Source organism: Podarcis pityusensis (genome assembly GCF_964106645.2).
Source record: "Podarcis pityusensis genome assembly, chromosome: 6".
In the NCBI taxonomy this organism is placed as follows: domain Eukaryota; kingdom Metazoa; phylum Chordata; class Lepidosauria; order Squamata; family Lacertidae; genus Podarcis; species Podarcis pityusensis.
In genome coordinates this window covers 84,075,885-84,103,087 of record NC_138030.1, presented here as the reverse complement: position 1 = coordinate 84,103,087, position 27,203 = coordinate 84,075,885, and the positions used below count along the sequence as shown (strand labels likewise).

The 27,203-nt window shown below is 43.0% G+C and overlaps 1 protein-coding gene across 1 annotated transcript; it reads right to left on the bottom strand.

The window, feature by feature from the left end:
- Window positions 1-873: 873 nt before the first annotated feature.
- Window positions 874-17,522, bottom strand: SELE (selectin E). Its single transcript, XM_081012188.1, has 14 exons — window positions 16,812-17,522; window positions 15,785-15,884; window positions 13,754-14,140; window positions 12,137-12,244; window positions 11,826-12,011; window positions 10,670-10,855; window positions 10,350-10,535; window positions 8,795-8,980; window positions 8,496-8,681; window positions 6,735-6,920; window positions 5,860-5,970; window positions 4,537-4,558; window positions 4,364-4,421; window positions 874-3,491 (listed from the first exon to the last, which is right to left on the bottom strand). Exons 2-13 carry the CDS (start codon window positions 15,819-15,821, stop codon window positions 4,373-4,375), a joined length of 1,830 nt encoding a protein of 609 aa, XP_080868314.1. The 5' UTR covers window positions 15,822-15,884; window positions 16,812-17,522; the 3' UTR covers window positions 874-3,491; window positions 4,364-4,372.
- Between the last annotated feature and the right edge of the window lie 9,681 nt (window positions 17,523-27,203).

Below are 27,203 nucleotides of genomic sequence, written 5' to 3'. Positions count from 1 at the left end.
TAGAAGGAATCTGCTTCTTTCAAGACCCTCCTGGAAATGGGGCAGGCCCCACCTAGGGAGGGTTCAGCGGCTGGCTATGGCCCTGGCCCCTCGTTGCTCTTGTTTGAGAAGAAGAGATTGGCAAATCAAATTACAGGAATTGGTGGAGATGGCTCAGCTGACTAGCAAACTCAGAGGAAACTGAAAGCAAAAATTTGTGGGGAAATGGGATGGTTATAGAAGATTATGTTCAAAAATACAATAATAGTTTTGACTCCGTGCTAGCATTCGAGTGACAAAGGAAGTAAAAGGAGGTGGATAACAATTAAGGATTTATTGTGTTTTCAGAATGTATTGGAAAATTTATATAGAACGGTTTATTGTTTTGTGTGCATTCGATTGTAAGATAAAACATATGCGAAGGGACTTGACAGGAAGTCAAAGTTGAAGAAAATATTTTGTAAGATAAAAGGGGGGAAATATTTACTTTCATTATTTCCATTTGTGTGTGTGTGTCTGTACATATGTGTGTTTTGTATGGTTGTAATGTGTTTTGTAACATAAAATCATTCAATAAAAAATATTTTTTTAAAAAAAGAGAGAATTTGGGGTTTTCATCTCTACCGTGACTGAAGCACCCTCTCCATCTGTCAGACACGGAGTCCTATGCAAATGGCACCATCTGCCGGACACTGTGTTTTCTCACTTGTAATATGTCAAGGGAACAATTCATTCCATGGAAGCTCTGTGGCGGGAGGAGAGCACTCCTCCTGTGAACTGCGTCCTTGTGGCGGATGAGCAAAACAAGATTATAATCCAGACAGCCGCTGCCACCGAAAGTTGTGCGTTCAGACTCAGGCAGTTCAGACTTAATAATGCAAAATTTCAACAGGCTTTGAATTCAGAACTGTTTTATTGGAAATGCACGTAAACAAAAAAGCACAATAAACTTCTGGCAACGGCCAAATTAAATACATTAAATAAATTAAATACATACCATATTTTATTACGTTTTAGATTTAAACTATTTGTGTGCTTCTAGGGGGGATTTGAAATATAAGGAAACCCCACGCCACTGTTTGAAGGGGTAAACACTAATACCCTGATCTGAAACACATTGCTTGGTAGACAATCTCACTCGCTCATTCATGGTCTATACTTAGATCAGGATTTAAAAGATTTGGATGCCCAGGAAGCTAGATTTAACCGTGTTTACTAGGAAATACAGTACATTGTGTCATTGATTTTAAGGGAAACATGCTTAGGGTTACTGCCAGGATCTTACTGGAAGCTACCCATCAACATGCTACTGAAATTATACCCCAATTGTCTGAACATGTACCAAATAAGTGTTAAATTTTCAGTCTCTACATTTCAGGTACTCAGAACAGCTTTTGCTATTTTTGTATTTTTGTACTTCATATATAACAGGGTATCATTTCTAGTAGAGAGCTTTGTGCAGGTGCAGTTATAAGGTAGTTCAAAGTACTCCTTAGATGCAACTGATATATTCATTCTGAATGAATGGATATAATGGAATGTTTATAGAGGAAAATAAGATCAGGCAAGCCCAGGACAGGACATGGGCATCATTATCAGAATTAGCAGTGCCTTTTAACTGTATTTGATAGTATCAAAACATCCCCCTCCCCAACCCCCTAATTTAAAATATGTAATTTAACTCTTCAAAGGAAAACTCAGAATTAAGAAGTGACAGAATTTCTGGGGATGGATGTAACCGTCTGCACCCTTTGTGCTGTTGGCCTGATATACAAGAATATAAACTATTTAAACAATATTGAATTGGAACAAATTAAGTAAAATCGAGGTATTCCAAGACTGTGGATATAAGCCACAAGAAGGAAAATATGCTTCCATTTGTTTCAACAGTTTTTAGCTTTGCTATTTATTAGGAGGATTTTTAGTAAATATAATTAATTCTACTACTTTTTTCTATAGATAATCTTTTTTTTTGTCCTGAAATGAAAATGCCCAAGCAATAAATATAATCAATATAATTGAAATTACAGTACTAAATCCCATAGGGATGAAAAATTTCTAACGCCTTGGATTTAATTACACTTTTGCTTTCACAAAGGAGGCTCTGATAGTTAAAACGCTCTGTAAAACATAGCAGCCAAAAAGGAAAAAAATCTACATTGCTATAACTAAATTAAGGTTACGGTAGCTTTGATAAATGTTTCAAAGTCAGCATTTAAGAAATTAAACAGATGCTACTATCCTAAAATTAATTTCAGTGCTAGCTAGATAATATATATATAAATATTGCTATAAGTCACTTGAAGATCTTCAGGCTACAAGCAACTAATAAGTTTAATAAATATAAATAAATAAATAGAGCTCACTTAAAACAAAATAAAGGGATGCGGGTGGCGCTGTGGGTAAAACCTCAGCGCCTAGGACTTGCCGATCGCATGGTCGGCGGTTCGAATCCCCGCGGCGGGGTACGCTCCCGTCGTTCGGTCCCAGCGCCTGCCAACCTAGCAGTTCGAAAGCACCTCCGGGTGCAAGTAGATAAATAGGGACCGCTTACCAGCGGGAAGGTAAACGGCGTTCCGTGTGCTACGCTGGCTCGCCAGATGCAGCTTGTCACGCTGGCCACGTGACCCGGAAGTGTCTGCGGACAGCGCTGGCTCCCGGCCTATAGAGTGAGATGAGCGCACAACCCTAGAGTCTGGCAAGACTGGCCCGTACGGGCAGCGGTACCTTTACCTTTTTAAAAACAAAATAATATCTTCCGCACCAGGAGGAAGAGGTGAAACTCATCCACATTTATTTTTCGGCAAATATTTGTGACTATAAGAACTTGAAGTCTGGGTTTCAAAAAACACTTTTAGGATGTGAAACAAGATGTTTCCTATTCAAAGGTGCAAATCTAAAACCCATCTCCAAGCAGAATCTAAAATCAAAACAGCACATTTTCACATGTGGACTTTGGCATAGATCAACTATTTTGTATGGCAATCAAAATGCAAAATTCTGGGTGAGGATTTCAACATATGCATTTTAAAACTTTAAAAGTTAAGAATCGGAATGTGAATTTTTCCACTACTGCATTTGAACTCTAAGCATTATACAAAGAATTATTTTATCCCACGAAATGTGGGTAATTATCCAGAAATTTCTCCCTGCTAGACTCATTGAAATGAAAGGGAACTAGCTGTTCAAATATCTTCCACACTGACTATTCAGTGCTCTTCCTCAGTAGGTGGCGGATGGCTTTGGTGTAGCAGGAAGATTTTTCTCAGGTTACTGTGGTACCTTCTCTTCAGTTCCAGGATGACAGATCTCTCTGCCAGAGGCACCACGTTTGATCTTTGTCCATGTTCTGAGAAGCCTGATGGACACTGGCACTGCCATATTCTCTTGCAGAAAGCAAATGTTTAGCTCAGGCTGTTCTGATTGATAAAACACAAGAACTTCTGATGCCTGACTTATGGCCATTCTTCATTCTCCTTCCTCACATACTCCAGAGAAGACAGCTTGAAATCCTACAAAAATAACAATGTTTGCAATTTAAAAGAGGTGCATTCAGGAAAAACCTTGTACACTATACAATCCTATGCATATTTACACCTTTCCGTCCCACTGAAATTCAGTGGCGCTTACTCCCAAGTAAGTGTGGATAAGGATCACAACCACAAATTCTTATTACATATACATCTGTGGCCAAGGGGCTCGGATCAGGGGAAGAGGCTGAAACAAGAACTTGGATTATCTAGGAAAATGTGGTTAGCATCCCTGGATACCATGGGCTGGTTGCTATGATGTCACTGGTGGGAAAATATACTGTGTGAGATGATCGACCTTGGAGTTCCTATCTTAAAAAGATAGAGAGAGAGAACGAATACAGACTACATCCGATGTTGGACAAAGGAGCTGAGCAATAAGAAGATTGCTATATTTCTAGACACACAGAGGGCTGGAGAGGAAGTTTTATTCTATGTTTAATCAATGATTTAGTAGGGATTGACAATCTGATAAGTGACCTCACTTGTTGAAACTGGAAATGTTAATTTAATATACGTGCAGGAATTGATTGGTGGATAGTTGTCTGAAAAGGAATTAAGTCAAAAACGCAAGTATATTGTAATGTAAGGTTATCTGTAGTGTTTGAAGTTAAACTAGAATTAATTGGGGAATATGATGCAGCACTAAGGAGAACCGTTGACACATCTAGGAAGGTGTGTGAGAAGTCAGATTTGGAAAAAAGTTATTTGTCATAATTTAATTTAATTTGCTTAAATTAGTGACCAATCTGTAAAAACTTAAAAATCAATTAAAAAAATTTAAAATAAAAAATAAAAAGGCCCCTACTCTCAGCTTTATATGTCTTTTCCAAATGAACTTTCTCATGGCTTACCTGAGTGAATTAAATCAGGTGACCAAAAGTAGCTTCAGAATTCACGCTGTAGCAACTGCTGCAAAACAGAAATTAAAAATGCATGTATTAATAAATCACTCTGCCATAAAACAGTGCTATGTCAAGAAAATATGACTTTGAATTTTCCACATAAGTTTTGAAACGCAACGTACCTGGCAGGAGAAAATTTCTTCGCTGCAAAAGAAGAAGAGGAAGTATTAGTATTTGGACACCAAGGCTGCAATTCTGTGCACAAGTACCTAGGGAAACGTTTCCACATTCCCAGGAGCTGCCTCCACGTTATTTTGCTAATATTCCACTTTCTTAGCTGTACTAAGATGGACACATTCGACCTGGCCTCTTGCACTCTTTTACACACTAGGGCTATATGTGGAATTCTGTGTGAATCGGGGGTTGCCAGACTTTTTGGGTCAGTGAACACATGTGGAATTCTGAGAAAGTGCTGTAAGGCACCAGTCACAGAAACGGAGAGGACGTCAATATTATGCAGGCCTGCCCCACCCCCAGGCCCCACCCCCATCAATGGGGAAAGCTGGTCCCTACATCGGCCATCACATTGCTTACATCACACTTTTTGCACCTCTCCTCTGTTCAGAATAGAACGGAGGGTATCCACTCCTGGCATCCCATGAAATGTGGGCAAGTTTAAGGAAGAGTGTTTAATACAAGGATGCCTAAAGGTAAAGGGACCCCTGACCATTAGGTCCAGCCGTGACCGACTCTGGGGTTGCGGCGCTCATCTTGCTTTATTGGCCGAGGGAGCCGGCGTACAGCTTCCGGGTGATGTGGCCAGCATGACTAAGCCGCTTCTGGCGAACCAGAGCAGCACACAGAAACACCGTTTACCTTCCCGCTGGAGCGGTACCTATTTATCTACTTGCACTTTGATGTGCTTTCGAACTGCTAGGTTGGCAGGAGCTGGGACTGAGCAACGGGAGCTCACCTCGCCTTGGGGATTCGAACCGCCGACCTTCTGATCGGCAAGCCCTAGGCTCTGTGTGAGTGCAAACAAGTACTGAGCAGAAAGAGCAACCTGCCTCTTGTGCAGTGTGGATTATTGAGGAAATATTAACTGAGACCTTTCATGGGTGTCATAGGAGAGACCAGCAAGTGCATTGGCAACCTCTGGTTCAGGTAAGTGTTAATGCCTTTAGCTGAGATTCTTGCATGGGGGGGGGGTTGAACTAGATGACCTTCAGGGTCTTTTCCAACTTTACAGTTTTGTGATTCTATGATACTCCGTATTTCTGCCTCAACCCTTTGAGTGCAACTAGGGTATTATCTACACACACATAAAAAAACCCTGTGAAAGTGCTTTAAAAAAAAATCGTTTTGAAAACGATATTGAATTTGCCATAGCTCACTGTCGCCATCTGGTGTCACATTTTGTATATTGCACTTTGCTACGCATTTAAAACTGTGTACCCGAGTCCTAGGTGTAGCCTGGTAACAAACAGATGAGGGAAATATCTCACCTTTCCTCCGAAAACGCTTCATGAGCCAAATAAGGAACGATCCTATTGAAAACAACGAGGCCGAAGTGACTGTGGCTGCAATTGTCACGTTTCTTGAAGATGCTGAAGGAGCTGAAGTTGGAAAAAGGAGAATGAAATCAGTAGTAAATCACTATTCTTGTAATACTTTATAGCTGTCAGAGCTTATAGCACAGGAAGCTTCAAATCAGCACTTCTGTTCCTCTGTAATCTCTCCTTAGTTCATAGCAGCGCTTTGCCTGGGACCATGCTACCAGGATTCCCCCTCGTGGATAAACTCCTGTTTACGACTGGTTCCTTATCTCCCATAATTCATATAAGCGTTTCCCCTATCCAACCATCTTCAGAGAGCTGCATCAGAAGAGACCCTCCATTAAAAGGTAAAGGTAAAGGGACCGCTGACTATTAGGTCCAGTCGTGGCCGACTCTGGGGTTGCGGCACTCATCTCGCTTTATTGGCCGAGGGAGCCGGCGTACAGTTTCCGGGTCATGTGGCCAGCATGACTAAGCTGCTTCTGGCGAACCAGAGCAGCGCACAGAAACGCCGTTTACCTTCCCGCCGGAGCGGTACTTATTTATCTACTTGCACTTTGACGTGCTTTCGAACTGCTAGGTTGGCAGGAGCAGGGACCGAGCAACGGGAGCTCACCCCGTCGCGGGGATTCGAACCGCCGACCTTGTGATCGGCAAGTCCTAGGCTCTGTGGTTTAACCCACAGCGCCACCCGCGTCCCTAGACCCTCCATTATGTGTTTCTAAAAATGCTTCCTTTTCCCACCCTGATTTTCAAGATCACTCAAAGGTCTCTTCTACACTGCTGGCACTACAAGAAAGGATAGCAATGAGATGAGTGGATACCTCCACATGTGGGAAGACTTGACGTCCAGTTTCCTGCAGCCAGGCAATGGAGTCTGTGGGGACCATTCAGCACCCATCCCTCTGCACAGCTGACCTCGCAAATTGTGCCGTAGACAAAATGTCTCTCAGGGTCCGAACAATTCAAGAAGCCGTTCTCAGGGGGCGTCAGTATTTCACACTGTATTGCTGAAATACAATGATGCAGATATTAACCTAAGGACTCAGCTATACAGCTGCGAAAACGTTTTGAGTTTTAAAGTGCAATATACAAATGTGTCACTAGACGGTGACAGAGAGCTATGGCAAATTCAATACATTTTCCAAAATGTTTTTATAAAAAGCATTTTCACAGCATTTTTTGTATGTGTGCAGATTCCACTCAAGTTTAGTAAACTGCAAGTTTCTGTGAACATTGATCTATTTTTCATGTAACAGCAAACTAAAGTAGTGTAGTCTAGAAACAGGATCGCCTGCTCATCTTGCTACTTGTATGAACTAGCCACTTGGAATATAATTAAAGAGCAGACTATCAATATAGCAAAATAAATAATAGGCCTGAGATACAACTCTACTACAGACAGGGGAGAAATTTGGTTTGGTTCTGATTTAAATGCAATCCTACATCATTTGCATTTCCCAAAACAAGACACAAACTGAAACAAAGCTATCCTTCAAAATTTCCCCTCCTCTATATTTTGTGATTCAAGTCTCCTATCAAAAAAATATTGATAAAAACATTTATTAGTGAAAATATCTATGCATTTATTGGCTCTTGCATATATTACCGTATTTTTCGCTCTATAACACGCACCCGACCATAACACGCACCTAGTTTTTAGAGGAGGAAAACAAGAAAAAAAATATTCTAAACGAAACAGTGGATGTATGATTTTTGTGGTTCATGCTGTGGCCACAGACATGTGATCTGACAGTGAGTTTGGAGTAGCCCAATGCAAAAATCCAATCTTTGTAACCACGTTTTAAGTGGGGAGGGAAGGAAAAGCACTCAAGGGACAAGGAGCATGCGTGGGGTGTGTGGAGAAGGATGCTGCTAATAATGCAGAAGAGGGGTTTAAGGGGAGAAGGAGTACGCGTGGGGTGGGTGGAGAAGGATGCTGCTAATAATGCAGAAGAGGGGTATAAGGGGAGAAGGCTCCTCTCCTCTCCCACTTTGCTCCTTTAAAGCAAGCAGGCTCTGCTTTTCTCCCTCCTCCCCGCTCATCCCCAGCTTAGCGAGCTGAAAAACTTTGCTGCTATGTAGCGAGCTGAGTGGGGAGGAGAGAGGGACAGAGAGCCTGCTTGCTTTAAAGGAACCAACCGGACAGGAGCTGCTTACACTCGTGTAAGCGGCTCCTCTCCTCTCCCGCTTTGCTCCTTTAAAGAAGCAGGCTCTCTGTCCCTCTCTCCTCCCCACTCAGTGGCTCTTCTCCCACTTTGCTGTTTCAAAGCGAGCCATGGAGGAGGGAAGGAAGGGGAACCATGAATCCTCTGCTCACGACTGCAGCAGATCCCCCCCGCCACCCGTAGGCATTCCCTCCATAACACGCACAGACATTTCCCCTTATTTTCTAGGAGGAAAAAAGTGAGTGTTATGGTGCAAAAAATACGGTAGTTCTTGAATATATTGTGCAAAATTGTACACAAAAATGGTATGTTAGGAGAAATGCATACTACAATGCTGATGAATTTTCCTGAGGGCTTTTTATTTCAAAGTATCTGCAAACTGATTTGGAAATGTGTCGAGATGGGCTTAAGTCTCACCTTCACAAACAGGAATTGGCTCTGACCAGCGTCCCTTGGATGTGCATTGAATTTTGGATGATCCTCTCAAGGTGTAGCCCTCCTCACAACTAAATTGGCAGACTGAATTGTAGCTTGGATCTGTATCCAGGTGGGAGCACTTCACAAAGCCCCTTTCGGGCTGATGGACCACCTCGCATTTCACTGCTGTAAGAGACAGTTGAAACTTACGGTTAGTTTGCATGTCACTGGGACACCGGAAATAAGAAAAAAATAATCCTGTAAGGCAGACAAAGGCAACGGCCCAAATGAGATAGTACCTTCACACTCTGGTTTTTGTCCATCCCATTCTCCATAGGCACCACACTGGAGCTCACTGGACCCTCTCAGAACAAACCCTTCTGAACAGGCAAACTTGCAGGTTGAATTCCAGGAAAAATTCCCAGAAGCGTGAGAGCAGTTCAAGAAGCCATGAACTGGAGGTTTCAGTTCACTACACTCCACAGCTGTTAAATGACATATTCATCTGCATTAGTTCTGTCTTGGGGGTAACAAGAAAAAATATACCTGGCGACAAGATGGGCTTAGGCTTTTGTGGATGGGAAAGGGAGCTGCAGGTGAATGGACTGGGAGGCTTGAAGGTTTCAAAGTGTTAGACTCTACTGTTAGAGGCAAGATGCTAGAGAGCAGCAAGATTCCCTCACTCTGAAATTCAGTTGGGGTGGGGAGCTCATAATTGTAAAGTTGCATTAATGAAAGGTCAGTCGTCACTCCTATGGGCAGGGAGTGTGAAGGGCCTGCATGCTATGGGAAAACATACAGTGGTACCTTGGGTTACATACGCTTCAGGTTACACACTCCGCTAACCCAGAAATAGTGCTTCAGGTTAAGAACTTTGCTTCAGGATAAGAACAGAAATCGGGCTCCGGCGGCGCGGCAGCAGCAGGAGGCCCCATTAGCTAAAGTGGTGCTTCAGGTTAAGAACAGTTTCAGGTTAAGAACGGACCTCCGGAACGAATTAAGTACTTAACCTGAGGTACCACTGTATTCCCATGTTTCTTTGGGCTGAACTACACATTAACACTTCCATGCTTGAATATATCTTGCCACGTGAAAGGCAATACCTGTTTTTATAATAGTTAGAGCTAAAATGTAGCAGTAGAAAGTCTTGATAAGCCTTTAGATGTGTAAGTGGGACTTCTGACCTGGGACAAATAGCAGCTTTGGGGAGGAAGGCTCCTTTACCCATTGGCAAAATGGTAAAAAAGCCTCACCTTGTGGTTCTGATCTGGATTGCCCCTCCCATGACTGCTATTTGAAAGAAGCGTAAAGGAACAGTGGTTCACAATGCTTTCTTTCTTTTTCTGATTTGGTTTTTGAAAACACCAGGGGCCAGAATCAGTTAGTAGGAACAGAAGCAGGCCAGCCAGCCTGTTTCCAGCTCTTTCAAAACAACTACCGTATTTTTTGCTCTATAAGACTCACTTTTTCCCTCCTAAAAAGTAAGGGGAAATGTGTGTGCGTCTTATAGAGTGAATGCAGGCTGCGCAGCTATCCCAGAAGCCAGAACAGCACAAGGGATCGCTGCTTTCGCTGCGCAGCGATCCCTCTTGTTGTTCTGGCTTCTGAGATTCAGAATATTTTTTCTTGTTTTCCTCCTCCAAAAACTAGGTGCGTCTTATGGTCTGGTACGTCTTATAGAGCAAAAAATACGGTATTTCCAGAGATGTGTTGAAAGCTTTCATTACAAACCATTTTAACAGATTAACAAATTAGAGAGATGAGTGGGATTCAGCTCAATTTAAACCAATGGAATAAAAATCATAACTGCAGATTTTCCAGAACATTTTCTTTCCCGTGGATAGGAAATCCTACCTTCACATGCAGGGATTGGCTGTGACCAGCGTCCCTCGGATGAACACTGAATTTGAGGCGATCCTCTTAAGGCGTAGCCCTTCTCACACAAAAAATCACAGGTTGAGTTGTAGGTCAGTTCTGCGTCCACATGGGAGCAACTCACAGAGCCATTTTCAGGCGAAGGTACCGCTTCACATTTCACCGCTGAAACAGACACAGATCGTGACCTTGGTTAATCCAGATACATAACAGGAGAGTGTTGGGGGGGCAGGGTGTGCGCACAGAGAAATATAATGAGCTCTGTGAAGGTAAGCAAGGCAATGGAACAAAACTAGTACCTTCACAGGCTGGCTGTTGTCCGTCCCACTCTCCAGATGCCTGACACTGCAGCCTGCTGGAGCCACTCAAGGCGAAGCCATCTTTACAGCCAAACTCACATGACGAATTCCAGGCAAAATTCCCAGAGGGGTGGGAGCAGTTGAGGAACCCGTGAGCAGGTGTCTGGAGCGCATGGCATTCCGCAACTAGAAATGCAATCAAAATGCTTTAGGTTTGTCTTTGTTCTCCAATCCATAAGATACACGGTACCTGAAGCCGAACATGGATTCCTCACCTAACTACTAAAGACGTGACAATTTTTTCCAGTTTGATGACTATTACAAATTTAAAAGTGGGACCTGAAACAAATTGTTGCCGTGTGGAGTGCTCCTGTTCAGGGTTCCAGCTGGCCAAGCACTTTTCTAGGTTGCTCCATTACAAAAACACACCCACCCACACAGTTTTCAGATACTCCATTCCATCTTCACTGCTTGCATTTCTTCCCTTCCTACACCAAGTCATTGTTCTGTGGCTTTTGAACATACTCTGGGCCGGTTTTGGGGAAGTGTATTCCCTTAATTTTTTTAAATGTGGGTTGTTTTCTTTTGTTTGTACTGCTGCAAACCTTAGGGCTCTCCCAAGCCTGCCTGATTCCTCACCTCTTAAGTATGTGTGGTGCCATTTTGGCTGTCTCAGGGAACACCCCCCAGAGAAAGAGAACTTGGGATTTGAAGGTGGTTTGGGCTATCCTATTGGGTTGTACCTTGGAAGTCGAACAGAATCCGTTCCAGAAGTCCGTTCGACTTCCAAAATGTTCAGAAACCAAAGCACAGCTTCTGATTGGCTGCAGGAAGCTCCTGCAGCCAATCAGAAGCTGTGGAAGCCTTGTCGGACATTCGGGTTCCAAAGAAAGTTCGCAAACTGGAACACTCACTTCCGGGTTTTGCGGTGTTTGGGGGCCAAAACGTCTGAGTACCAAGGTGTTTGGGATCCAAGGTATGACTGTATTGTCACAACTCCCACAGAATCTAGCACAAAACAATGTCCTTTGCCAACTTAGCAAAGATTTTGATGCTGTATGGCTAATGAAGACTCACTTCCTTCATCACTTCTAGGGTTAAGCTAAGAGGTTCTGCATTAGTTTTCATTCATTTAGGACTCGCTCAGTTCACTGACCTTTACACAAAGGGGTGGGTGCAGACCAGTTTCCAGAATCGGTGCACAATACGGGTTCCAGTCCAGTGGATTTGTAGCCTTCGGTGCATTGAACATGACAAGACGAGTTGTAGCTAAAATCCTTCACTGGGTGGCTGCATTCTAAGGTACCATGATCTGGGTTTTTCAGTGTGTCACAGGTAATTACTATAGAGAAGGAACACAACAAGCAAGGAGTTAGGCAAGGCCGTTGTTTCAAGCAACGTGCATTAAAGCTACAGGGTTAGAGATGAATTGCCCGGTTTGAAAAAGAACTATACGATTAATCCTACCATGTTCACAATTGCGCCCGTAGAATCCTGTATCACACTGGCAGGTGTAATTATTAATGGTCTCCACACATTTGCCATGGCCGCTGCAGGAATGCAGATTACAGGAGGCTGCAAGACAATTAACAGGCTATAAATCACCCCATCATATGTAACATGCTTTAAATGAGCTATTACAACAATTGAGTGGAACAGGCTCTTGGCCCTGAAGACATTGATGCATTAAACCCCTTTGAGTTTAATATCGCATCATATGTAGGCCACATCTTCAGGCTTCACATCCTCTTTCTTGGCCTCATGCCCTTTGGGTGCTGCCCATCTTTTTCTGCTCTGTGGGTCCAAGGGGGAACATGTTCCACAAGGCAGCAAAGAACAGAGAAATCCACAATTTGGAGTTACTGGAGGGTTCTCCATTCTCTTCCTTTTATGCAAAAGTTTTATTTTCACCAGTCTTTGATATGGTTTCACTATAGAGCACTGCACCACTGCATATCACTTGGCTATCACAAGGTGTCATCGGCACAGTTGTCCTGTGCTTATTTTCCCAGCTTAGGCCACTTCCACACTGTTGCTGTTTTGCAAATGGGATTCAATCACACACCAGCAAAATCAGACGGCTATATCCAAAATTGAGGTGGATGTATATGCTCTTGTGCAGCAAACCTGCTCCCACCACCCGATAAAAATAAACATCATACTTTTTGCGATAAGGGGATTAACAGCTGTGTGGGATTAACAGCTGTTAAGACTACGGTTACCAGATTTTTTTCAATGAATCCGGGAACACTTTTCAACTTCAATGGATTTTGTATGGGGACTGATTTGAAAATCCAGGGACTGTCCCTGGGAAACAAGGAAATCTGGTAACCTTAGTTAAGACCTCCTTGTGAACAAATCAGAACAAGGAACAGCTGACTTTGCACAACCCCCTTGCAAACTTTGTGCAAATGAGTAAAATGGACAGCTTAACTAACTGGCCCTCTTGAAGTCATCTCAGGCTTACAGACACCAGCAACAGTTTGAGCAAGAAACATACTATTATTTTTTATTACTTTATCGGTTTATTAGTTTATTGATAAACAAACAAACTGAAAGACTCCGCTGATGATCAAAAGGCGTTTACTGACACTCTGTCCCTAACCCATATTACATTTACACCCCATAGGCAGGTAGTATTATTATAGTGCTGATATTGAAGAGTGAATAGACTGAATAGAGAACAGTGGAACTGTGGTGCAAGCCTGCGACTATTTAGGGTTCTTCCCTCTTTATCGTTGAATCAGAGCAAATATCAGCTGGGTTTCCCAGGGACTGACGTTTATTCCAATTCAGCGGTAAAGTGGGTTTTCCTGGGGAAAGCAGTGATGCAAACGGAAAACCTCTTGGACCTGTGCCTAGGAAGAATGGGACAAGCAGGAAACCACTCAGACCCATGCAATAAGGGCATGGAACAAATGAAGTAAATTTTAAAAAGTGTGGACGATCCCTGAACATTCAGCAGTCTGCATGCCACACAATACAAGAAGATGCTCTCTTGCACAGAAGCCAGTAGGATCTGCCAAACAAGTTTCTAGCTGTTTTAGAGGCAAATATATTAGTCAGAAGGATCCCATCCCATACCTGTATAGCACAAAGCCCTTTTCTTATTGCTGCAACGTTCATCATTCCACTTTCCTGCATCTTGTATTCGGTTGATGTAGATTTCCACGCAGTCCTGGTTTTTCCCTTTGTTGTTTGGTTCACCTTTTGCCCAGTTTTTAGCTTCTTCAGTCAATGCCTTGTTCGTTCCCACCCACCTCCACACATTGCCAATTTTTCTGATCCCAATCCAGTAGTACGATCCATTATAAGGGATCTCTTTGTTTAAGTACTCATTTTCCTCCTTATTTTGAATCGCAACCAGGTGGGTAAAGTGGGTTTTACACCATTTCTCAGCTTCTGTATAATTCATGGTTTCAAGTGAATAATGATATGTCCAGCAGGTGCTTTCCTTAAGCAACAAAAGTCCTGGAAAAAAGAACACATCATCAAGTTGCTATGTATGTCTATTTATTTAGAAAATGTTGCTCAAAGACCTCTCCAGGCCTTGAGGGTTCAGAAACAAGGTTTATGCTGGAGTAAGAAGACAAAATAGACAGACGGCCAAATCAAGTGGTAAACGGTGGAAGGAGCAGCATCCTGCTCTAAAAGTGGTGAACAACCATGTCATTCCCAATGATGGACCTGAGACGCAGAAATAGAAGCTTGAGGCCCTTTGGGAGTAAAGTGCCTACTTGTGAACAAGGGGAAATTCATAGCTATGAAGATGGGTGGTGGAGGAAAGCAAATGAGATTGGAGACTGGCCTAAAAGTGCCAAGAAAACCAGTGAGCAGTCAAGGAGGAAAGGTCTCCTGAACTCTCTAGGCTAGATGGAAGACAAAGAGAAGAAATAACATGACTTTGGACAACTGGTCAGAGAAGTCAAGAAGGAGAGGCTACACTCTGTATTCATTTTTTAATCAAAATATGACTTCTGTCCATTTCTGACTTTTCAGTATACTTTTTAAAAATGTCTGCAGAATAGGGCTGCCGCTTACAGAGGAAAGAAAAATCAAACAAGGAATGTCGATTTCTGAATTATCCCCCCCCCCAGTATAATAATTTTTATTAATTTCCATTTATAAAAATCCAATAAAAGTCACATTAATACAATACCAAATTACAATACAATTAAAAAAGCCAATTTTTCAGTACCAAATTAAACTATTTTGTTTGACTTCCCGTGCTCTAGTTTCCTGAATTATTCTAGAGCAGGACTGGGGAAAAGGTAAATGGAAATAGCTCTCTGGTTCATTAAATTGGCAAGCTTTCTAACCCAAGCAACAGCAAAATGACTTTTCCCATCTAAGCCCCGTTCCTCACCCTATGCGCCTAGGATGCCTTTGCTTGGTGGTGCTGTGGCCCGTAGACTGAAGCAAAAAACTGGGCAAGGGTTAGAGCCTTCACTGAGCAATTTTGGGTCACTAGTTGACAGGGCCAGAAAGGAATTTTTCTCTGTAATCTGATTGGCACTTGGTTGTTTTTTTTTTCACCTTTCCTTCAGTGAAATTGTGGCCTTCGTTAGGCAGAAGACCGTTGTTTATATGAAGGCGGAAATGGCACTGGGCAGGATCAACATAGTAGGGGGTAGGGCTAAGGGGAGGATTGACCATGGCAAACCCAAGCTTGGGTTGGATTTCTGCCTGGTTGGAATCTGCCGCCTGGTCACCTATTGATACCTTGCTTGCTTGGCTTACACCACAACAAGGTTCAACACAGGCTGACTCCCACAGGACAGGTTTGGAGCGGTCCAAACCTGGCAGATCCATCCCATCAACATGGTGGAAGGATGAACTGATCCTGGGACCCAATGCCATGCCAACCCTTGCCCTGCCTGCTGCTGTCAATAAAGATTTGGCCTGGGTTATTTTGCTGCTCTCATGGGCCACATAATGCGCCTGTCTGGGCAAATAAGGCAGCCAAATAAGAGTGAGCTGAGTAATTCATCCAATAATTGTAGGCTGCAAACAATTCCGTTTGGGGCTGTACTAAAAACCAAAGGAGTTCCCAGAAAGCTGAACTCCACCCGTCCCTTTTCTAGAGGATTTCCCATTCTGAAAGACATTACTTACCATAGGTGAGAGCAGACAGGAACCAAAGGGCGTTCATTATGGCAGGAACTGACTATAAACCTTTTTTTCTCCCTCCCTTGGGTTGACTTTGCAGAATTTGCTGTATAAAGAAAAAAGGAAGCGCAGCACATTTATGGTAAGGAATGGGTTTTAAAGCAGAGGAAAAATATATTGAGGTTGAACACTGGGACATGGTTTTAGGCTGTGAGGTTTGTACTTTTCTGAGACTACAATCCTATGTATCCATAATTACTTGGTAGTAATTGAATTAAATAGGATTTACTTCTGACTGAGGGTTCGCCCACACTTCATCTTGACCCGTGCCTAGAAAACACAGGCCTGAGTGGTTTTCCCCTTGCCCCACTCCTTTCCCAGGGGAAAACCTGCTTTTTAGCTTTAAATTGAATAGATGAAAATCCTGAGAGCAGCAGGACAAGAGGAAATCTGGCTAAGGCCCGAAGAGATGGGCATAGGAGGATTACACCGCAAATAACATAATGAATGTACCTAAAATTGAAGGTGAACACTTGACAGTTAATCTCTTCTTAGCAGTTAGGATAGTACATGCTCAATACTGGAAAAATGGGCAATCCCAACTATTACAGAATGGGTATTGGAAATAGGCACGCATGAACACAGTAACAAGTTCTTAGAAAAAAAAAAATTGTCCAGTAGCACTTTATAGACCAACTAAGTTTGTTCTGGTATAAGCTTTTGTGTGCATGCTTATACCAGAACAAACTTAGTTGGTCTATAAGGTGCTACTGGACAATTTTTTATTTTTATTTTTCCGACTGCGTCAGACCAACATGGCTACCTACCTGAATCTAGGTTCTTAGAAGAAATGGACAAATCACACACATGGAATTCTTTTCCAAGTGGTATTGTTTCGTTATGGGCAAGAATCATCATTTTGAGTTCGGCACCTTATGCATTTTCCAGCAATGGTACAATACATACATGGCTTACTATCTGTTTATTAATATGCAATAAAAATAAACATGCACATAGAGCCTTGTTTACTTACCAACAATGGCTGCAGAATCCTGATTCTCAGAAGTATGCTGGTGTAGCTGCCTTGATGTAGAGCCTGTGTCCTTGGTGAGGTCAGTATTCTAGGTTTTGGCCAAGGACCCGTCTTACAGCTTTCACTTGCTGATACTTAACTGTGAGCCATGAGCCCTGTCTTTTATATTGTGTCCAGCAAACTGTTACTGAGGAGGCGGGGAGTGAGAATTTCCCTAGGTAGGAAAAAAAATGATTTGCCCGGAATATCCGTGTTTCTAAATTAGTCAGACAGCCTCCCTGCCTCTTCCTTCTCAAAACACTGGTGAGCATCTGTGCTTTTTTTTAAATTCCTGGACATAGAAATCAGTCCTAACAGTAAAAAAAAAAAAAAGGCATTTGAGTTTCTTTGCTGCTGTAGCTGCAAATGGAATTGTGTTTGTTTCGTAAGCAAGTTCTGTATTCTAAACTAGAGAAACTCATATGGTGGAATCAAAATCTGCTATTTCAGTGAAACAAATTTACAAATTGTTCTTTGTGTTATTTTCTTCCAAATCCAAATTTTCAAACTTTTTTTTTATAAATAGGTTTCAGAGGGGAAAGGATGTATGTAGGTTGCTCAGGTTTGGGCTGAGTTGTGTTGTTGTTGTTGTTATTACATTTGTATACCACTTACATGAATGGGACGCGGGACGTGCTGTGGGTTAAACCACAGAGCCTAGGACTTGCCGATCAGAAGGTCGGCGGTTCAAATCCCCACAACGGGGTGAGCTCCTGTTGCTCGGTCCCAGCTCCTGCCAACCTAGCAGTTCGAAAGCACGTCAAAGTGCAAGTAGATAAATAGGTACCGCTCCGGTGGGAAGGTAAACAGCGTTTCTGTGCGCTGCTCTGGTTCGCCAGAAGCGGCTTAGTCATGCTGGCAACATGACCCAGAAGCTGTACGCTGGCTCCCTCGGCCAATAAAGCAAGATGAGCGCCACAACCCCAGAGTCGATCACGACTGGACCTAATGGTCAGGGGTCCCTTTACCTTTTACCACTTACATGCCCAAATGGATTCTAAGCAGTTTACAATTATAAAATTGTAAGAAAGGAAAATGTAAATCAACACATGATTATAGTTGGACGGTCCAATTCCAGCCTCGGAAACTGGCACAGGGAGGGAAGGCACACTCCCACGCCCAATACTGCTGCTGCAACCCTCTCCACCGCTTCCACCCCAGGGTCAAGCCTGAGCCGGGGTCAAGTGGAGCCGGCTGGCAACATTGGGCCATTGCGTGAGAAAGCTACCTCGGCAGCTCCCTTGCACGCTTTAGCCAGACCCCAAAGGCCCACAGCTCCGGCCTCGACGAGGGAACCTGTCATGGGGGCCCCTGGTTGCGAGCCCCCTGAAAAAAATATGCCCGGGGCCACAGCCCTGCCGGACCCCACTCCCCCTCCACTACACCACTGCGATAATCTACATAGACAAGGCAATGTCTGATAACCCCTAGCCACATCCAGGACTTCAGTAATTGCCAATGTTTTTACATGTTTGGAAGCGAGCCCCCTGCTGCTCCTTTCTTGGCCATGGAGAAAATCCCTTAATCTGGATTTTTAATTTTTTTTTGGCAGAGTTACAAAAAGAAACACAGCAATAAATCGATTTTAGAAAGGGGCAGGATTACACAAACTCACAAAGCATTAAAAATAAATAAATTGAGACACCTTGTGCTCTGCTCCACTCCCCAGGGCGGCCCTGCCCCTCAGCCCTGGGCCTCGGCAGTGGCAGCCTCTCCTCCTCCTTGCCTGCCCTCTAGCAGCCACTACGAGCCGCCCAACGGAGGAGGCCAGCGGATGCAGCCATGGAGAGGCAACGGGTTGCTGACTCACAGCTGGCGTCGCTCGGGACAAGCACCTCCCCCCCGAGCTTGGTGGCGGCAGCGCTGCTGGAGGAAATAGGGACATTCTGGGATCAAATCAGAAGCCAGGATGGCTTTTTGTAATTCCAGGACTGTCCCTTGAAAGTTGGGGTACTTGGAGGGTACGCAAGTGCCAAGCGGGACTTTGCCAGCAAGGAAGGAGGCGATTTTGAAATACATTTCTGTGCCAGAAGTAGACCCAGTGTGTAAAGAGCTTCTATGCTCTCCACCTTGTTCGACTTACCTTGCGCAATTTCAACCATGTGCAGTTAAAATCGTGCAAGTTAACTGCATGTAAGATACCATCATCCTATGTACATGTTTACATATGCTGTTTAGGCTGGCCCTGAAAAGGGGCCCTGTATATACTGAATGCAGGCATTGGGGCGCCAACTTGAATAAATTATTAATTATTATTATTATTAATAATAATAATAATAATAATAATAATACCCTGCCCATCTGGCTGGGTTTCCCCAGCCACTTTGGGTGGCTTCCAACAAAATATTAAAATACAATAGTCCATTAAATATTAAAAGCTTCCCTAAACAGGGCTGCCTTCAGATGTCTTCTAAAAGTCTGGTAGTTGTTTTTCTCTTTGACATCTGGTGGGGGGCCCCTACTGAGAAGTCCCTCTGCCTGGTTCCCTGTAACTTGACTTCTCACAGCGAGGGAACCGCCAGAAGGCCCTCGGCAATGGACCTCGGTGTCTGGGCTGAACGATGAGGGTGGAGATGCTCCTTCAGGTATACTGGACCGGGGCTGTTTAGGGCTTTAAAGGTCAGCACCAACACTTTGAATTGTGCTCAGAAACGTACTGGGAGCCAATGTAGGTCTTTCAAGACCGGTGTTATGTGGTCTTGGCGGCCACTCCCAGTCACCAGTCTAGCTGCCGCATTCTGGATTAGTTGTAGTTTCCGGGGTAGCCCCACGTAGAGCGCATTGCAGTAGTCCAAGCGAGAGATAACTAGAGCATGCACCACTCTGGCGAGGCAGTCTGTGGGCAGGTAGGGTCTCAGCCTGCGTACCAGATAGAGCCGTGTTCTGCGTACACAGAATTGACCTGCACCTCCATGGACAGCTGTGAGTACAAAATGACTCCCAGGCTGCACACCTGTATTAGAGGGGCCCAGGTAAACCCCACCCCGCACAATCAATCACAAGACGTGGCACACATACACACACACCATTTGAATGACAATGTCCATCAACTTTGGAGGGGCCCAGCCCCCTCAAATATTTTATTGGTGGGGGGGCCAAAGGGACTTTGGCCCCTAGGAGCTTGTTCCTGTGGTAGGCATCATTTCTATAGGAATACCAATATAAGTTTCCCTTTGTAGTTTGCAATTGGAAATCATGTAGCATAATAATCTTTGACATGTTTAATGATGAAACCCTTTTCAATCATACCCCCCCAAGTCTGAAAATTCATTTGTGATTTGAAATGTGCGCTTTATTATGATTTGATATTTTCCCCTTAGTGGATTTTATGAGCTTCCTACTAGGCATCACTAACACTGAAACCTACTTTTATTGACTGAAGTTTTTTAAATGCCATGTTGGAACTTTACTGGAATAATACATCATTAGTAAAGTTCCAGAAAGGAAGGAAACTCCACCAGGTTGTAAGCTTCTTGGTTATGAAATACCTTTCCTGTCCAGTGTCCAAACAAGATTTTACATCTGATGATAATCAGGAAAAAGGTCACTGTAAAACTTCCACCAAGTTGCTTGTTTTGGCTGCTTACCCAGCTTCACTGGAAAGTGGGTAATTAAGATTATTAGCAATAATCTTATTGTTCAGATTTGATCCTTTCCATTAAACCCTTTTTCTCCCCTATGATATTTTCCTTCTCTCTTTCATTCCTTTTTCTTTTTGTGTTGTGTATCTTAGATTGTAAGCAGGGACTTTCTACTGATATTTCTTTGAAAGTCGCTCTCAGTCTTTTGTAGGGGCATGTTGAGGGAGGAGTGTTAGAGGAGCATTGCTGTGTGATTGTTTTAAAATATAGTACGTATATTTCTACCAAAAAAAAGCATTTGAAGATATCGTTTTATATAGTATTAGCAGGGGTGGACTTGGGTAATATGGTGCTGTGAGTGAGGACAAAATTTTGCACACATGCATACTAACATAAAACATAACATAAAAACATAACAATATAAGCCCTACATGTGAGTTCTTTTGGAGAGAAGGGAGTAGAGATGTCATAGGTCCAGGAAAACCCAGAGATGTTCTCCTTTGGGAGCCAACATGCCCATCTGGGATGGCAGCGGCTTGTGATGCCCTCTTTTGTGATCTTCAAGATATGGCAACCCTAGAAGGGAGACCATCAAGGGGCAGGTTTGGCGGGGGGAGTATGCACAGACCAAAGGATCTACTAGGACTTTATTTATACCATTTTTCCTAAAATGACTGTTGAAGTCATTTTGGTTGGGAGAAAAACCTACTTTTCTGAAAAGTATGTCATTCTTTCTTATGATTTAGGTATGGGCTCAAATATATATCCTGAAGACCCAGAAACAAAACTTTTACTGATCTGAACAAAGCTCAGAAACATGGAGAAATAAACTAGAAATGTTTACCATTTCAAGGTAGAAATGATTAGCAATGGAAAAGTGGGAAGAGGTGGCAGCAGCCAACATAAGATGTTTCCTGTTTTGTGGTGCTTGTATGAGAGAGTGTTGCTTTAATCTTTTGGTATTAAGTTAAATGACTCCTTTGTGTGTAGAAAAGAAGAATTGAAATCTATGTTTGGCACGACATTTCTACTAGGAAAAAGTCCTTTGGGTATAGAAATAAGAAGATGCTGAAACATCTTTTTGTTCTTGCCCGGGTTTTATGTTTAGTGGAAAGTGAGGAAGCCCTGGATCCTGCCAGCCCCAAGAGGCTGGGAAATTTTGTTTCTTTGACTCAAGTCTCCAATCTGTCTGGCACTCTCTATTGTCAGAACTTGGAATTTTGTGCTTGAATCATACAGGCTGCCTCATTCAGTTCGAGGGAAAGAACAATGTTTTTGATATGGCTGGAGACACACTGATTTGAAAGAAGTGTCACTTCCTGTGCTGTATCTACACACTTTCTTCTTGTCTCTCTGTTGTCTCTACTCAAATAGGTTTGAAACAATACAAAATGTGTTTACATGAGGCAAGTGGAAGAAATGTGTTCACACATCACGAGCAGCTAGCTCTCTTTGATACGTTTTGTTTAAATATGGATGCAAGAGAACTCTAAACTTAGGCCAACGAGACAGAATTTTACTTTTCAACAGAAACAACAATTACAATCATAAATCTGTCATTCTGTCCCTTCCTAAATGGGAGTAAGCAAGCCAAATTGAACTTGATGCAACTTTGAGCAGATCTGTATAGGACTGGACTGCAGGTGTTGTAAAATCAAATTATAAATGGTATTTTGATGCAGGGTGGCATCAAAGCACATCTTACCACAGATTTTTTCACATGCTCAGTACCAATAAGTACTGAATATCTGAATGGAACTGTAGAGGAAGGAATAAATGAGAGTGTCAAATATAGAGGGAGGGAATCCAGGGCTCAGGACAAACATATCTGGACTCATCACCAATTGCAAACAGCATAATGTTAGTTCCAAAGGGTGGTCCAAAAGTTGCACACTGTACAGTTTTTTAAAATTGTGGAACAGCATTTCATACTTCTACCCTACAGTACACAACTGCACTATAAAAAGTGGGCCATCACTCTGCAGAAATAAATCTCAACAAAGACAAAAACGGCACCAGTGGAGATCTTTTGCTACCAGGGCTATAAACCTGCACTGCTGCAGACAATGGTGTAATGCTGCACTTCCTTACAAAGTTTACATTCACATGTCTAAAATGTGTTTAATGACATTTCAAGATAAACTCAAGGCCACAAATCCATTGTTTGAATCCCAGTTCTTCAAAGTTATTGGTAAGTGTTGCAAAGGGTCCAGTAAACACTTGAAAGGGTATTTAGTTGCGCTTCGTTTATGACTGTAAATGCTAAGCCAGCATGCTTACTCTGCTTCTGTGGCAGATTCCAGAAGGGCATCATTTTTAAAGTTTAAATCGTACGTCAGATTTATATATAAATATATATTTAGCATTAATGTGGTATTGTTTTGGTCAGACTGGATCAAACCACGAGTTGCCCCCCAGGCACTGATTTTTCAAAGGTTGTCCATTGTGGAGAAGAGCTTGAAAAGAAAAATACCCAATTATCATTTTTTAACTGTTGTCAATGGCCTATTTGAAGCATTAAACCCCCATATACTGTATATGGAAGTGCTCTAAATACTGACGCACTGCTCAAACACATATGATGGAATTCCTCCTTTTTGATGTGTCTTGTCTACCAGGTGTAAAGAGGAATTTCCCCCCATGGCTCATCTTAGCTGCCCAGTTTCCCCCCAGGTCTAAGTAGGCCACCTCTGATGTATTTATGGGAGTGCTGAGAAAGTGCTAATATCTCGTTTCCACACAACCCCATACCAATTTACTTCCAAGGATACTGTCAAGGCCTATGGATTCTCTTCTGCCTGTCAACCCCTCCTCCCATGACCTTACAAGATAAAATATGGGCCTTTCCCTATGTATTTTTTTAAAAAATCATCCTTTTTATCAGCTTTGTCATTGGGTGATCCATGCATTTTGCACATAAGATTTTGAATCTCTCTGCAAGAGTGTCTAGTACAGGTTATCTAAGCAAGTAAACTATTGGATTTCTTTTTCATTTATACCCACCTTTCTTTCTCATCCCTTTTTCTTAACAATAATAACACTTATTAATTGGAATCTGGATTTTGAGTGTATAAAAACAAATAGGCTTCCTTACATCACAAAGAAAAAGTTCCAGGTGCCCCACCCTTTTTCACTGGAAGTCCCACCTATATGAATTATATATCAAAGAACATATGTTTAATGAAATTCTTATATTAATTTTCTAAAAGTTAGTTCTAGGGTATTGTGTAGCCTATATACATAGTTGGAGGTTTTGAGTCCCTCCGACCAACAGTGTGGCTCCAAGAGGGCCCTGGTGCCAGAAATGTTTGTTTTGGGAGTGTAAGCTTGTCCTCTCAGCCCCAGATTCTAAGGAATGTGTTTTATTATTATTACCGTATTTTTCGCTCTATAACACGCACCTGACCATAACATGCACTTAGTTTTTAGAGGAGGAAAACAAGAAAAAAAATATTCTAAATGAAACAGTGGATGTATGATTTTTGTGGTTCATGCTGTGGCCACAGACATGTGATCTGACGGTGAGTTTGGGGTAGCCCAATGCAAAAATCCTGAGGATCCATGTGGATCTATGTTTTGTAACCACGTTTTAAGTGGGGAGGGAAGGAAAAGCACTCAAGGGACAAGGAGCATGCGTGGGGTGTGTGGAGAAGGATGCTGCTAATAATGCAGAAGAGGGGTATAAGGGGAGAAGGCTCCTCTCCTCTCCCGCTTTGCTCCTTTAAAACAAGCAGGCATTGCTTCTCTCCCTCCTCCCTGGCTTAGAGAGCTGAAAAGCTTTTCTGCTATTTAGTGACCTGAGTGGGGAGGAGAGAGGGACAGAGAGCACGGTTTAAAGCAGCCAACCAGACAAGAGCCGCTTACACCTGTGTAAGCGGCTCCTCTCCTGCTCTGCTGTTTCAAAGCGAGCCACGGAGGAGGGAAGGAAGGGGAACCATGGATCCTCTGCTCACGACTGCAGCAGATCCCCCCCCCCCGCCACCCGTAGGCATTCGCTCCATAACACGCACAGACATTTCCCCTTACTTTCTAGACGGAAAAAAGTGAGTGTTATGGTGCAAAAAATACGGTAATTAAATTTCTATACCGCCCTGCATCTGAAGATCAGTGTGGTTTACAATATAAAAAGTCCTTATTGTACTCCTTGTCCTTTCGCTGCAGCCTCTGCTGTTGTAACCCCTAGGATGAAAGGACTCACATTTAAAATTTCCCATGGTGTATAGTTATGTAGTCTGCCTCTTGCCCAAGCCAATAGGAATATGAGGATAAGCACCCCACATTATGCTCATGTGTTTGCGATGTACCTTTTTCAAACTAACAAACCAGTGTGACTGCCCCCCTCCCTTGACGAATGGGGGGGCATTTTTATTTTGTTTGTGCGCGATCTGAAAACTGCAGGTAGGTGCAGAAGGCTGTGGCACAATTATTGGCAGACATGAGACCCCCTTCAGTATGTAACACCGCTACTCAGACTCCCACTGGTTGCCAGTTTGCTACTGGGCTAAGTTCAAGGTGCTACTATTATTAGCATACAAAGCCCTTAACGACTTCAGTGCACCCATCTCCCGCATATGTGCAAAACAGAAGTTCAGAATCCTATATGACTGACTTTTCCCCATGCCAGCTCTTCCCACCCAAGACAAAACATAAAAGTAGCTAGTTTTGAACATACTTATTTCTCTATGTTCACTGCCTGGGGAAAGTGAAATATCTCCCTGTCTTGACGTAAAGAAGGATGTTTTGCTGGTATGTGAGTTACTGAAACTAACTTTAGAATCTAGATCAAGGATTACTTAAGTTTCCTTGGTTATCTTTTTTCTTTTTAATGCAACTTACCATTTCTCTATGCACTTGTCTGGAGTCTTTAAAAAAAAATGCTGGTGGTGACTGACAGGCTTGAAAAGTGCAATGCAGCCCTGTAGCTCTGAACGAAGCTTCTTGGACTTCAAAGGAAGGGAGATCTTGATGGTGGCAGCAGTGAGTGACCAGATTCCTCAGAAGTACCGGTACCTCTCCCTTGAGTGAACCCTCTGTTTGCCACACCATACTTGGGCTCAAGCGAGGATTGTTTCTTGTGAGTAAAAAGAGCACACCAAGGGGATCTTTCCTCCATACAAAGCAAATCTTTTGCACATAGAAAAATAAATGTCAGAGAACGGCTGGCCTTCTCCTGCTATGTATTTTATTATCATTTTGATGTCTCCCACCCTGCTCAGCATGTGGGACACTACTGACACGGTTCAGTAGAAAAAGAACTCGGACCCCAGAGCAAAGAAAACCAATGCTGTTTAAATGCACATTTCACTTAGGCAGTGAAATAACTAAAAGTAGAAATTCAATTTTACAACTCCTCTCTCTCTGTGTCTCTGTGTGTACATGCCTTGTGAGCCATAAGTGGGCACCTTTGAGAAGTTTCTCTGCAGATTGGCCCTTAGTCACTGAACAATCAGCTGAAGTGCTGTCCCGTATATGAGCCATTAGCACTTCCTTTTCTTTGAAGAAACGTTCCATTAGATGTCCTGTTGAGCAAATAAGAAGTCTCTTGGGCGTAATGAACAAAAGAACAATGCCTCTAGAAATGCAAGCCAGTGACTAAATATTAACTATCTATAGACAGTTTGCATGCTTGGAATGCTGATTTCTAAAACCATCTTATCTTTCTGGTACCAGATGTACTTCCCACCCATACCCATATCCGCATATATTTCAGTCTACATGGGCAACAGAACAGATATAAAATTGCCCACAAATGGTTTGCTCATAATTTTTCTTGAAGAGGGGAATTATTCATTGGTGCAAAGCCAGCTCTCATTTGAAATGCCTCCATCTATCTACTTTGTCATAGCTTATGAGACTATCCATCGACCCAGAGGTTTAGAAGCAACCTAAGCAAGGAAGTAACTGTTTACAGATTACTATAAAAATGTAAAGGACCCCTGACAGTTAAGTCCAGTTGCGAATGACTCCGGGGCTGCGGCGCTCATGTCACTTTACTGGCCGAGGGAGCCAGCGTTTGTCCGCAGACAGGTTTTCCAGGTCATGTGGCCAGCATGACTAAGCTGCTTCTGGTGAAACCAGAGCAGTGCACAGAAACGCCGTTTACTTTCCCGCCAGAGTGGTACCTATTTATCTACTTGCACTTTGACATGCTTTCGAACTGCTAGGTTGGCAGGAGCTGGGCCCGAACAAAGGGAGCTCACCCTGTCACGGGGATTCGAACCGCCGACCTTCCGATCAGCAAGCCCTGGGCTCAGTGGTTTACACCACAGTGCCACCCGCGTCCCTACACATTACTATACTGAAGCATAAATTTTGGACCACCCAAATCCTATACCCCTCCTTCTGGAAGACTATTTTCCGGGTGCTATAGCATTGTGTCCGGTTCAAAGTTTTGTTTTTATGTTCCATCATCCTCGGACATAAGGCACCTAAGTCATACACTAACAAAACGAGAACTGAAGCCTTGCACATCAGTCTTGGGCCACCCAAAACCATAAACACACTGGCCCATAGAAGATTGTGCTGTATGAGCGTTAATGACCAGACCAGTCCTGTTTATGAGTGAGCTTTACCTCCTTTTCTCCGGCTCACCACCTTCCACTCTTGTTCTCTTCTCAGGATCTCCCACCTCTTTCTCTCTCTCACTGCAATTCCACCCACCATGACTCTGGCCCTTGGGTGACTTTCCCTATGGGTTTATGGCCATTCATAGAAAAAGGATTCCCCTTTCAACCTACCATAAGGGCTTGACAAAAAAATTCAAAGGAGAGTT